This window comes from Lepidochelys kempii, chromosome 6 (genome assembly GCF_965140285.1).
Source record: "Lepidochelys kempii isolate rLepKem1 chromosome 6, rLepKem1.hap1, whole genome shotgun sequence".
NCBI lineage: Eukaryota > Metazoa > Chordata > Testudines > Cheloniidae > Lepidochelys > Lepidochelys kempii.
Genome location: NC_136385.1, coordinates 119,650,720 through 119,665,100, shown reverse-complemented (window position 1 = coordinate 119,665,100; position 14,381 = coordinate 119,650,720). Strand labels below are relative to the sequence as shown.

General features: G+C 41.9%; 1 protein-coding gene across 1 annotated transcript in view; it reads right to left on the bottom strand.

The window, feature by feature from the left end:
* Positions 1-14,381, bottom strand: part of KCNH5 (potassium voltage-gated channel subfamily H member 5) — a 235,511-nt gene that overhangs the window by 147,940 nt on the left and 73,190 nt on the right. The window contains exon 7 of the mRNA XM_073350736.1: positions 12,201-12,630. Within this exon, the coding sequence (XP_073206837.1) occupies positions 12,201-12,630 (430 nt within the window). The remainder of the gene's footprint in view (positions 1-12,200; positions 12,631-14,381) is intronic.

Sequence of the window (14,381 nt, the reverse complement as noted above, 5' to 3'; positions counted from 1 at the left end):
TGATTCAGACCAATGGTTCATCTAGGACAGTATCCCATCTTCTGACAGTGGCCGATGCGAGGTGCTTCAGAAGGAATGAACAGAACAGGTAATCATCAAGTGATCCATCCCGTGTTGCCCATTCCCAACTTCTGGCAAACAGAGGCTAGGGACACTTCAGAACATGGTTTTAAAGGAGACAAGATGAAAATATTGGTTTGCAAACTGAAAATGCATATCTAACATGCACACAAAGTAGAAGTCTGCTGACAACGTGTCATGAATAGGGCCCTACCAAATTCACAGCCACGAAAAGCGCATCACAGACCATGAAATCTGGTCTCCCCCCATGAAATCTGGTCTTTTGTGTGCTTTTACCCTGTACTATACAGATTTCACCGGGGAGACCAGCGTTTCTCAAATTGGGGATGCGGACTGAAAAAGGAATTGCGGGGGGGGGATCACAAGGTTATTTTTGGGGCAGGGTCACAGTATTGCCACCCACACTTCTGCGCTGCCTTCAGAGCTGGGCGGCCAGAGAGCAGCAGCTGTTGGCTGGGTGTCCCGCTCTGAAGGCAGCGCCCCGCCAGCAGCAGCGCAGAAGTAAGGGTGGCAACACCACACCAGGCCACCCTTACTCCCGAGCTGCTGCTTTCAGAGCTGGGTGGCCGGAGAGTGGCAGCTGCTGACTGGGCCCAGCTCTGCAGGCAGCAGCACAGAAGGACAGGTGGCAACACCATACCATGCTTTCCTTACTTCTGCACTGCTGCTGGCGGCGGCTCTGCCTTCAGAGCCGGGCTCCCAGCCAGCAGCCACCGCTCTCCAGCTGCCGTCAGCAGCAGCGCAGAAGTAAGGGTAGCAATATGGCAACACCCACTACCATAACCTTGTGAGCCCTGTCCCGCAACTCGTTTTTGCATCAGGATGATCCCTATAATTACAACACTGAAATTTCAGATTTAAGTAGCTTTAAATAGATTTAAAATCATGAAATTTATTATTTTTAAATTCATATGACCATGAAATTGACCAAAATGGACTGTGAATTTGGTAGGGCCCTAGTCATGCACGTTCATAGACTCATAGATATTAAAGTCAGAAGGGACCATTATGATCAACTAGTCCGACCTCCTGCACAACGCAGGCCACAGAAATTCACCCACCACTTCTGCGAAAAACCTCTCACCTATCTCTGAGCTACTGAAGTCCTCAAATCGTGGTTTGAGCTACTGAAGTCCTCTAATCGTGGCAAGTGACCCGTGCCCCATGCTACAGAGGAAGGCGTAAAACCACCAGGGCCTCTTCCAATCTGCCCTGGAGGAAAATTCCTTCCTGACCCCAAATATGGCGATCAGCTAAAACCTGACCATATGGGCAAGATTCACCAGCCAGATACCCAGGAAAGAATTTCCTGTAGTAACTCAGATCCCACCCCATCTAACATCCCATCACAGGCCATTGGGCCTATTTACCATGAATATTTAAAAATCAATTAACTACCAAAATCATATTATCCCATCAGACCATCTCCTCCATAAACTTATCGAGTTTAATCTTAAAGCCAGATAGGTCTTTTGCCCCCACTGCTTCCCTTGGAAGGCTATTCCAAAACTTCACTCCTCTGATGGTTAGAAACCTTCATCTAATTTCAAGTCTAAACTTCCCGATGACCAGTTTATATCCATTTGTTCTTGTGTCTACATTGGTACTGAGCTTAAATAATCCCTCTCCGGTATTTATCCCTCTGATATATTTATAGAGAGCAATCATATCTCCCCTCAACCTTCTTTTGGTTAGGCTAAACAAGTCAAGCTCCTTGAGTCTCCTTTCATAAAATAGGTTTTCCATTCCTCGGATCATCCTAGTAGCCCTTCTCTGTACCTGTTCCAGTTTGTAAGGCCCCAAAGCAGCTATAAGTTCTATGTGGACACACCTTTGCACTCATGCAGGGCCCTACTTATTTTGATGGGGCTCTGCAGTGGGTCTACCCACAGAGAACTCCCTGTGGGGTCGAGGTTTTAATCATTCAATTTACTATTTGATTTAATGAAGTGATCTGCAACTAAACTTGTAAATTAAAGATCCATCACTAAATGGTCTAGTGGGGTACCATAGGATTTGTTTATATATGTTACCTAATATAACACACTAGGTCTTTTGTGGTCTAGATGCTAACTAACCCTTGCTAACTGAGAAATAGAGAGGTTCTGGGAACACCCGGAAAATGTGAGCACCGCCCCCACATCATGAGAGGACGGATATTTCAGGTGCTCAGTTGCATAATCTGTAAGTAAGCAGAAGCACTGCCTAGGGGTTCCCCCATATATACTTGGACATCTTTTTTTTAAATCTATGACTGAGTAATTTTCAGTCATTTTAGATAACATTGTACAGTAACAGCTAAATACCATTCCTTCACTCTTTCCTCTCCTAATCTCTGCCTCCTCTCCCTAAAGACCACAAATCCATTTAAATGAATCCACTCAATAACAACAGAACTAAAGCATATATAAACCTGCTCTAGATAGAACTTCGCAAGAATTCCACTAACACTTCCCAAAGAGGCTGTTTTATAGTGTACAGCTGTTTGCATTAGAGGCACATGCGTTTTTGCTACAAACTAACTGCCTGAATATTTTTAAACCTGCCACCATTTCAGAACACAAGCAAAACAAAAGAGTACACACCCACAGTTCTTCTGTCAAGAAAATCCATTGTATCCTCGCCAATCCTTATGGACTGAATACTCATGAAAGAGTGCTGCATGATCCGATTCTTTTTTTTCAATTCCTCTGACTTCTAGGAGTAACTCTACTGCTGTTTAATTTAGGCTACTCATTCTTTTACAGTCTGACTCTTCCCTCAACAGCTAGAGGAGAATTTCATATAAAATACTATGATATGTTTAGAGAACGTTAAGGCTGCAAAGTTGAGAATGGCCCTGAAACCATTCTTCTGTCTGAAAACGTTTGACCTGCTATTGCTACAGGTAACAGCTAAGATCACTATACCTGCAAAGCACTAGAGAGAGAAAAAAACAGCTCTGGTTTTTCAGCTTGTCTACTTTGTACATTTCATAGCACTTTGTATCTACTTCAGCGATTCTCCACCTTTTCAATACCAGAAATTCCCAGAGAATCTAGATGGGATCCAGCTTGGGCCTAACTCTCATTTAGCAACACCAGACGGCCAGCAAGTGATTGCAAGGAGGTCACAACCAGTCAAGTTGAAAATCTCTTGTCCGGTCAGTTTGATATTTACATATAGACTATATTTTTTCCCATATAGAGTCGGTCAGTTACCCCTGATGTTTGTATGGGTCTTTCAGCAACAGGGAAGAGAACAATGTTTAAACAATAACAAAATATGGCTGTGAAACAACAAGGTTGGCAGGAGATTCAGGGACATGTGTAGCACTGGGAACTACATTGTGATTTGTTTTTGTTTGACTTACTAGGCTTCAAGTTGATGATGGGTAAAAATTTCAAAAGTATGTGACTTAAGATTCGAAGTCTAATTTTCAAAAGTGACTGAGGGATGCAGAACACTAAATTTAATTGAAAATCAATGGCACTTAGGTTCCTAAGTAACCTGACAAAGCGTAAAAATATAGTTTCCCCAAGTAGAGCTGGACGAAATTTTTAAAACAAAACTTTTTTGGTGAAAAAGGCAGATTTGGCAACACCAAAACATTTCACAAATTCATATTGGTTTTGCCAAATTGTTTCAGTCAAAAAGATCAAAATATTTTGTTTCAACATTTTCAAAGCATTTTCAGTTTTTGGTTCAAAACAGGACTTTCCATTTCACAATTTCCTATAATTATACTAATAAATCAATACAAGTTTTAAATGGTTGACATTGAAACTAAACATTTTGATTTTTTTGTAACAAAATGTTTCTTTCAACCCTTTTTTTTTCTTCAAATTTCCATTTACCAACAAATTTTTTTGGTTTAACCGGAAACAATTTTTTAAAATTATTTTTCAGAATTGCCAACAAACCGAAAAATCCATTATTCACCCAGCTCTACTTCCAAGTGACCTAGATGCCTTTTGAAAAATTTACCTAGTATCCCTTTAGCGCTAGAAAGCTTTAGAAAATCAAGAAATACTGATATTTAGAGGGTAGGCATGCAACTTTACCCCTGCCATCTGGCAAAGTAGGACAGGTTTACAAACTTATCTTCAGAGAGTTTTATGGAAGGGGGGAGCAATTATCACACCCACTCACTCACATTAAAAGGGTGTGGTCTGCCAAAAATGGGGTGTGGCTATACTCCAGAGGCAGATTTTTCAAAGATACGTAGGCTCCTAAAGATATAACTAGATGCCCGGTAGAATTTTGACAAGATTCCTCACTGTGCTGGAGTGCCTTTTTGATACCTCACTAGGGGCCTATCAGCATTGTTTGGCACCTAGATATCTTTAAAAATCTGCCTGCAGGTGACTAGCACACCAGGATGCTGTCTGCAGCATATGGTAACGGAGGACACGTGTTGCCTCCCTTACCCAGAAGAAGAGAACACCCCAGTGTGCATCATGGTTACCTAAGGGCTCTGGTGTGCAACACATGAATGAAACCCCCTCTGGAGCACCCCAGCGCCTCCTGTTAAAGGCAGGACTTCACTCAAGATGGCCAATGCGATCATGCTTAACACACGTAAGGTTTGTCAGCAGCACAACAAGGCAATTAACCCAAATGCCAGTACATGACTGATTTAAACTGCTCAGCCACAGTACATTTTCACCTTGCTATCACCAATTCAATTCATGGCCTGGCTGGAAAAGATCAAAACTGGAGTGTTTTAGAGAGACTGATGCTGGCAGAAACCATGCCACTGCTTCTCACGAGACGGCTTCTCTCACCCCAGTCATCAAAGCAGTGGGGTCAATTCCTTACAAGTTTTGTCGCTACCCTTCCTTGCCCTTAAAGCAGTGTCCAGCAGTGCCTTCTTTCCCTTTCATCCTGCTACACCCATTATCTCCGATTCAGGCCTCGTGGTAGTGATTCATGCATCTCGTGTCTAGAATGCTCTAACTGCCACCTATGCTACCTGGCACTGACCCTAAGAAACATTCAGAAACTTCAGCCAGAGCAGCACACAGCATTCAGCCCTCTAAATGTGGTTAACCAACACGAATTCATGACTCTGTGTTGCAAGGCAACCAAATTCCTGGTCCAGATAGAGGGCTTTACCTTTTATATCACCTAGACTCATCTCTCTCTCACTCTGCTCTCTACCAGGTCTGCTATAGTAGCAATGCTTTAGGTGAATGAACTTGCCTGCCCACTTTTGAACTTGCAATGGTTGTGGGCAGGCAAGGCTTAGAGGAGGGTCTAAGAACTTACAGAACTGACTTCACAGGGTAATCAGACTGAGCCCAAATCTCACCAAGCAGGCACCTGCTTAAGCCAGCTACAAAAGACACTCAAAACAGCTCTCCTAGAAAACCCACTGGCTCCTGATCCTGACAAGAAGTCAACGTAAAAAGGCGGTGAAAGGGGAGACCTTCCCTGAAGAGGAACCAGGCATATCTTATTTTGTAAAGTACCCATTACCAGTGTTGGATGTATACAAATAGCAGGGAAACCTGACTAAGACGACACTGCCCATCACCCATGCTCCAGTCCTGTTGTTACAAGACACACCTCCAAAGAACACCAAAACAGAATGGTTACAATTCTGCTCCGCCTTTATCAGAGGGCCATCATCAGTTGTTCTCAACAGGCTTCATCGTACACATTACATGTCTGACCATTTTTAGAAAGCGCCGTGCCTTTGAAACATTTCACTAGGGCAGAGTTTAGTTCTGTAATGTATCCTTTCTTGGGAGAGTTAGGAAAGCTACTGGTGATGAAAGTCCCTCACACATCTCTGCCAATGCACTTCAATCTTGACCTGCAACACTCCTGGTGCTCCAGTTCTGGGCTTCCCTGGGCAGGTGCCAATCTACATGGTAGTTTCAGGTTTTGTAATACAGTCAAGTGTCCACAAGCGAGAAAGGGCTCAATCCTGCCCTGGGGCACAGTGCGGGGAGGAGGAACAAGTGGAAGTTAAAACCATGTAGACCGCTCCCTCCCCTAGATCAAGAAGCAGAGCAGGATCTCTGTATTGTGTTCAAGAAACTGCTAGGAAAGGAGGCCAGCTATAATGCCAGCCTACATGCTACCTCCTTCACAGGACAAGGTTTGCAGACCAGCCCTCCTAGCCCATATGTCTCTGTCAGCAGATGGCTGTCCATGTGCCTGTCACATTTTTGGATGCTATGAACATGACACATTTTAACAGCAGCAGCTAGAGCGATCTGTCAGTTCGCACTGCTCTTGTTTAAAGGAACTGCAGAGGGCTCCCACCCACCCATTCTCACCCACTGGCCTCGTACTTCCAAGGCACTCGAAGGGAGGTCTACACTGCACTGTAAACCTGGGCTCAGACCCAGGTTTGAGCTCAAAATTCCCTACCTCCTTAACTCCCTCACACAAATCTTTCTGACTCAGGTCAGCAAGCACTCGGGACCTGAGTCCTAGCACGAGTCCTGCTGCGACTCAAGTCCAAGCCCTGTCCTTTGGCAGTGTGGACTCAGCTCAAGCCGCAGCCCTGAGGCACAGAGTCTGTGTAGGGCAGAATGGACGCTGTAGCATGGCTGTCAGACCCAGATCCAGCAACTGTAAAGCCAGGTTTACAATGTAGTTTGAAGACTTGGAAATGTGGAGTCCACAAGTGCAGGTCCCACAGACCGGTGTTCACAATACAGTTTAGACATGCCCAAAGGTGCCAGGGAGAGTTAGTAATGAGGCCTCCACTGGCTGTAGAGAGGTCAAAGCCTCCTACTGCCCCAGGAGGAGAATCATGTCCCTCCCACACCTCCCACTGCTGATAGGAGAAGCAGAAGGAAGAAACTTCTGTACATAGGATGAACCCTCGTATGAGACAGTAAAGTGCTACATTTTATTCATCGTTAGACATACAGTCCAGTGCATTCCTGCAGACATAAAACCTCCTCATGAAAATGCCATTGCAAGCCTGCTATTTGTTGCGGTGCAAAGTATGATTTAATCTTCATGGCTGGTAATGATTTTTCCTGGGAGCGACTCTATTACATATATTTTCATAGGGATTAATACTAAATCCTACAGACCCTTGGGACTGCTTGCCTGGAAATCTGCCAGACAAACTCCCGCTTCCAATTAAGGCATCATACACGGCTCAACTGGTGTAAAGCTTTTGCCATTGCTTAACCCATTTGCTAGATAACCCTGTCTGGGTCATGCAAACAGCACGCAAGTGGCTGACTACAGTAGGCTGAAGATGAACTGACTAACATCACTTGAACAATAAAAGAATACCCTCGAATGAATTATTTGCTGGCTTTTAGCAACAACAACTTATCTTCGCACTGGAAGCAGACCACATCACACTCCCAAACCAGGGATCTGAACCTGAGAAAAAGCAAACCGTTGGGTAGGAAGTAGAGCTGCAACCTTCAGAAGGTCCTGTTTCAGCACAGTTCACTCACAGCTCATTAGGAAGGGCTCTGTTACAAGGAAAGGTGGATCAGATGAGAACACCTGACCCACTTTCTGCAATAAATGTCTCTCCAGCTTGTAAAACTAAAATAGGGGAATGTTACTGAAATGAGAGCCTCCCACAAACCGTAACAAGGCTGAATCATACCCACAGTCAGTAAATGACGATGTTTTCACTGTTTCCAATCTACAGATGCAAGGCATCGCACTGTATATGTTCAGTGCCAAAAGAATTGTCGTCATTTTGACCTTTGAAGGCGGCTAGCAATTCACATGATAATACTCTGTAACTGCACTTTGTGGAAACTGCTGCAGTATCTGCTAGAAATAGGCAAAGCTTCTGGAGGAGGTTTACAACCACATAAATTCTGATGAGCCATCACAAAACTAGCTTGAATTAGCAAACTTTGCCCTCTGTAATTTAAACCCAACGATTCTTTTAAGGATAGGTAAATGTAAAAAAAAAAAACCCAAAGAACAAAAAACAACAAACAAAACCTACCGGTATTTTTTACTCTCAAGGGAAGCCTGGCCTATGTGCTACAATACCCATTCAGAGGTAGAACGGCCATACAGAATTTCAAGGCTCTTCAGAGGGCTAAGGCATGAACGAGAGATTCTTCTGGGGGTTTCATATTCAGAGATAGAGCAGACACGGTTAAACACTCAACATCCATTGTCTCGGGTGTTCTTCAAGAACATGGCTATGATCTTCCACTTATTGTTACCCAATACGGTAAATTTCACATTCCTGGTCCCACACTACCTGAAAGGGGGTTCCAAAGAGGATGGCTCTAGACTGTTCTCAATGGTAGCAGATGACAGAACGAGGAGTAATGGTCTCAAGTTGCAGTGGGGGAGGTTTAGATTGGATATTAGGAAAAACTTTTTCACTAAGAGGGTGGTGAAACACTGGAATGCATTACCTAGGGAGGTGGTAGAATCTCCTTCCTTAGAGGTTTTTAAGGTCAGGCTTGACAAAGCCCTGGCTGGGATGATTTAACTGGGAATTGGTCCTGCTTTGAGCAGGGGGTTGGACTAGATGACCTTCTGGGGTCCCTTCCAACCCTGATATTCTATGATTCTATGATTCACACCTCAGGCTCATTATCCAGCATGTTCAATTATGTGAAACTGACCAAACCCATGCAGTTATTCTATGACATCAACTGAAGACCTAGTATAACAGGGATTTTGTCGGAGGAAATCACAAAGGGGGGGAAGTTGGAACACATAAGGGGAAAGCGTAAGTTGCCAAGAGCCAATGGGAGGCTTGAGGGAAAGGTCCCTCATGCAGGATAAGATACCGCTGCTTCAGGCAAGAGACTTGACAGACATATCCACTCTCTCCAATCTGTGCAGTAGATGCAATGACCTAATCAAAGCAAAATGAGCTATAATAAACTGAATTCCCAATGCACTTTCCGCCTCCAGAAACAACAAAAACAAAATACACATTTATACAGCACAATCTTCACTCAAGAGAGTCACAGGTGCCTTACAATAAAAGCAGCACAGTTTAAAGTTCAGATGCAGGAAACAAAGCTAGTTTTTCTTAGCATTAAACACCACGATGGACTGAGTAAGTCAGAGAGATATCCAAGGTACGTTCCATGAGCATGGAGTATAGTTGTTAAAAGCACTCTCTCCTGAAAGAGGAAAGGTGATCTCTCTCCGAAAGACTAAACAACCTGCTGAAGGTGACCACAGTGAACAGCCAGGTGACCAAAGATCTGTCAAATGTACAGCCGACCACATTCACTTTGTTTTTCCATAAGGCAACTTGTGCTATCAGCTGCACAGCTTTAACGCTTCATTAGTTTTCAAATGTATGCCTTTTTGTAATGCTGGCCATTCATATAATCTCTCCAGATACACTTTCCTCCTCCAGATAACTTCACCATTGAAAATAGCAGACTTCTGGCTTGCACAAGTCACTGCTTGTTGATAATACAGCAAATAATTTATTCCATGGCTGAAGATTGCATGCTTAGGCAATTGGGATTGTGATGAATTACTATCTCTGTTTCCAATGCTAAGCTTAAAACATTTGGCAGTTAGAAAAATGTTTCCAATACCAAACTACTGGTATTAGCAAACATTTACAGGATTAGCACTATAGTTTAGCATCTCCCAAAGGAAAAAGTTCCTTTCTGGCTTATTACAGTTTCTCCTGCATGCTTTCTTCCTTGTATAGCTCCTTTTTGTTTTCATACAGACAGATTGTCAATGATGTACACACTCAAATACACATGCACAATCCAGCAGGTCTAATTAGTGTACGCATATACCATGACTGCAAAGCACAAGCTTGATATTTGCAAGCAGGCATGGCTAGTTAGCCATCTAACTAGCCATGTAAGCAATCAAGTGACCCATTTATTTTATTTAGATTTAAGTTTACATTGCACTCACAATTGATACCTGAATGCACAAATTAGGCCCACACAATTGGGCATGTAGATTTATACGGGCCCATCTTTGACAATCAGATCCTCAAGCATTCACTATTAAATCTGCAAAACACCCAAAATTCTACTGATGTAATTTTAAAATATAGATAAAAAATTAGGTTCTGCTCCCTGTACCTCCCTTCTACGGGCAAAATCCTGTTCACCTTACTCACATGAGTAGCTACACAAATGCCAGTGAAATTATACACTTGAAAACAGCAGGTAGTATTTGGCCCCCTTACTGTTCCTTCTCTGTACATGCAGATTTTCAGGCTCTGTCCCACTTCACCCTAATCCCCACAATCCCAGTCACCAATTCCAGCGGATAGTTCTGCAGTGCTTGTGATGTGCCCAGCCTGGGTGTCACTTTGGAAACATTTAGGATCACTATCAATATCAGCCTCTGGGATGGGCAAAGACTTTTGTCAATATCAAACCTTTGGTTCCAGCATGTATCTTTCATATCTCTGCCACATGTTTCAGAGAAGAATGTAGAAACAATGTGCCCAGTTGCAGGAAATGCAAATAAAGTGACAAGCCCCATTTCCTCTGCTCCTGTCCTGCCCCAGGTCATTTAATGATGATGTTCGATTACCTGTGAAAGTCCCTTCCTCTGCACACCATTAGAGCTCTCCAAAAAAAGCAAGGAAAATAAGATGATTGAAATATTTAAGATGCTGTAAAACCATCCTACTGTCCCAGTACTTAGACATCTGCACATAGTATTAAACACATCGACAAAACGTGTATTTTCTATGTCATACACACAGTAGCTCAACAACAATCTAGCTTTTTGGAGTTGATTTTTTATAGATTGCAAGGTTAACTGAAACACATTACGTAAAAGACTCATTAAAAGCAAATTGTATGACACCACGCTGTAGGCATGCAGTCAGATTGCTGATTCCCCAATCTTAAAAACAAACTGAATGTGTTAAAAATAGTAAACAGATTTAACAAGCTGAGGAGCTTAAGAAAGTTGCTTTTTACAGTTCAGTATTTTGCAAAGATGGACCCAAGGTGTTAGCTGAGTTAATTAGCACAGAGATTATGCAGATCCTAATTTGATAGGTTTTGTTTGCATCCTTGTTATATAATCACTTAGTGGTTGTACAGAGCTTTGGCAATGTAAAGCATTAGTAGAAATGCCAAGTATTGAGATTATCAAACAGTTAAATATTTCCCTCTTTCACCCACATTATATTAATATTTATTACATCTTTCAACAATCCCCTGCTATCATTTGCCAGCTACTCAAACAATGCTATATTTTGAAGGTTTCAGAGTAACAGCCGTGTTAGTCTGTATTCGCAAAAAGAAAAGGAGGACTTGTGTCACCTTAGAGACTAACCAATTTATTTGAGCATAAGCTTTCGTGAGCTACAGCTCACTTCATCGGATCAAGTGAGCTGTAGCTCACGAAAGCTTATGCTCAAATAAATTGGTTAGTCTCTAAGGTGCCACAAGTACTCCTTTTCTTTTTATATTTTGAAGATGATTCTTCACCAAAAGAACAGTCCGATGCTCTTGCCTAGACAGTATAAAACAAGAAACAGTCCTTTGTACAGCCATTTTAAAGCCATTTTAGAGGAGCTGCGAAATAGCAGGAAACTGAGAAGAGGTACAATATAGTGTCTTGCAATGATCTCCTCTACCTCCAGCTTCCATGGTGACAAAAGTTACCATTCTCAGGAGATAAAAATAGAGCTTACAGTAAAACCAAGCCAATGAGATAAAAGGTACAACCACCTTATGCAATCTTCATGCTTTTTTGAAAAACAAACAGTTGGGTCACCTTGATTGTTTTAATACTATGGGCTAATTTAAGCTGGGCACCATCAATGCGTTTGTGTGCAAATTTTAACCAAATTCAAATTAAGACACTTAAAATGTACCCAAAATGATCTTTAAAATGCAAAGAAATCCTAGTCTCACTATACACCAGTGATCATACTTAACCTACACTGTATCTTGCAATCTAATCACAAGCTCTGACAATAAAATTGTTCAATTTTTCAGTTGTGGTTTCAGCTTTATTCCCTGGTTATTTATCTGCAGTGGAAGATGCTAAAATATACTCTACGTGTCAAGAGTGCTGATGCCAAGCATAGGAAACTGAAAATGCAACTAATTGTGAACAGTACAAGGATCCAATACATATGGTTTAAATATTTCTCTTTTCATACTGTACTAATGCAAAGATCTACATGCAAAATAAAATAAAATGATTCTACTTACAGCCAACCATCATCATGGCCACCGAAAAAATCTTCTCTCCATCTGTGGTTGGAGCTATGTTTCCAAATCCTATTGTTGTAAGGCTTGTCATGGTAAAGTAGAGAGAGGATATATACAATGAGTCTTTGCTGGGGCCTCCTTCCCACTGCCCTGAGCCGCTGGTATTGTACCGATAGGGTGCCCCTATACTCAATGCCAACTGGTAGAGCCAGCTGTCTGTCTTGATGGTATTAGTGACTTCATCTATAACTTCATAGTCCCCAATGCTGTACCATATACAGGCTAGCCAGTGGGCCACTAGTCCAAAGACACAGACCAACAGCACTAGTACTGCAGCACCATATTCCAGATAATGGTCCAATTTCCTGGCAACACGACCAAGGCGTAGAAGTCGCACCACTTTTAAGGAACTGAAAAGGCTGCTGATCCCCTAGAAAAGAATAAGTTCCATTACATCATCAGAAATACACTATTGAGTAAAACAGCATGTAACACAAAAAGAACAGGAGGACTTGTGGCACCTTACAGACTAACAATTTTATTTGAGCATAAGCTTTCAGGAGCTACAGCTCACTTCCGAAAGCTTATGCTCAAATAAATTTGTTGTGGCACCTTAGAGACTAAGTCCTCCTTTTCTTTTTACTATTTTAAAGTCAATGGGAGGTTTAGCATGGATTTCAGTGGGAACAGGTCCAAATTTAAGTATACAATCCAGAAGGAGGCTTCTCTAAGTTTATCAAAGAACTGCACCCCCTGCAGGACAGTAAATAGGGACACAGAATTGCCATACTGGATCAACCAATGGACCATCTGGTCCAATATCTTGTAGTCAGTGCCATATGCTTCAGAGGAAGATTCAAGAAAACTTGTAAACAACAGCCATGGAATAACCTGCACACAGGGGAAACTTCTACTATGCCACCCATCAGTGAGTGGCTGGCCAACATCCTGAAACAAGAGGGATTACATCCCTTATTATTTGTAGTCACATCCAGTGTAATGTGGATGTCCTTTTATCCATATAGATAGCTCACTAATTCTGAGGGTGGGATACTACCTAATCACTGACAGCCCATTGCTCTGTTTAGTGGGTATCATATACACCAAGCGCCACTAGTCAGAAATGTACACGAAAGAGAATTTACTTGCTGGTCAACAGACAGTATAGATATTTCCCTACAGTACTTTTTTTTTTACTCAAGAAAAGTACAAATTAATAGAAGCACAAATACTAGGAAATAGAAGCACACAGAAATGTTTTTAAAGTAATGGAAACATTTGGGAAGGAGCAGAAAGTGTGTATATCCCTCTGAACGCAAGTATGATTCACAATGGTGTTAATGGAAGTTATACATGCAGAATGAAGAAAAATAAAGCTCCCAATTTATTGTAATCCCATGATATAACTAACTTCTGCATTAAATTAATTAGTGATTCAAAATAGAAGCCGTACAAAGGAAGAGTTCTAATATAAAATACTAAAAAGTCACAGACATTAAATTTAAAATAGAAATTAAGGCAATGAGGCAAACATTCTAAGTTTCTATGCGAAGATTAAATTGTACTTTTCTATGCATCATTATTGAATTAGTCAAAACATTAGTTAATTATATTACCAAACTGTAAAATACGAGAATTCCTGTAGTTAATTTCAGCATCAAAAAACCCTTATTCCCCTTATGCATCTGTGTCTCCTATCGCAGGCTGTATTTGAAGGGTAACCTACAACTGATGTTTCTAGATTCAATACATTAGACAATGGTCTTATTTTTCAAATCCAGTACATTTTTCACATTCAGTCATTTTGTTTCAGACCCCCAAATCCTTAAATTGAAGATCTGTAACTGCATTGGAGTGCATACAGTGACTGACACTAAGAAAGGAAGTGGAATTTTCCAGTTTTGATTACGATAGTCTGCATTTATGTTCTCTCAATTTTACACAAGCTATCCTTACTCTGATTTCCAAATGAGCAGATGCTGGTTTGTTTATTCTGTAATACGTGGTCATTGGTAGAGCCCTGCAAATCTGCGGATACCCACTTTATATCCACAGGCCATGTTTGTGGATCGGATGCGAATACAAACTTTGTATCCGCACAGGGCTCTAGTCCCATTGGGCCATGGTACATTGTGACCCGAATGTAAAAACCATTGAAGTAAGTGGAAAAGATTCCCACTG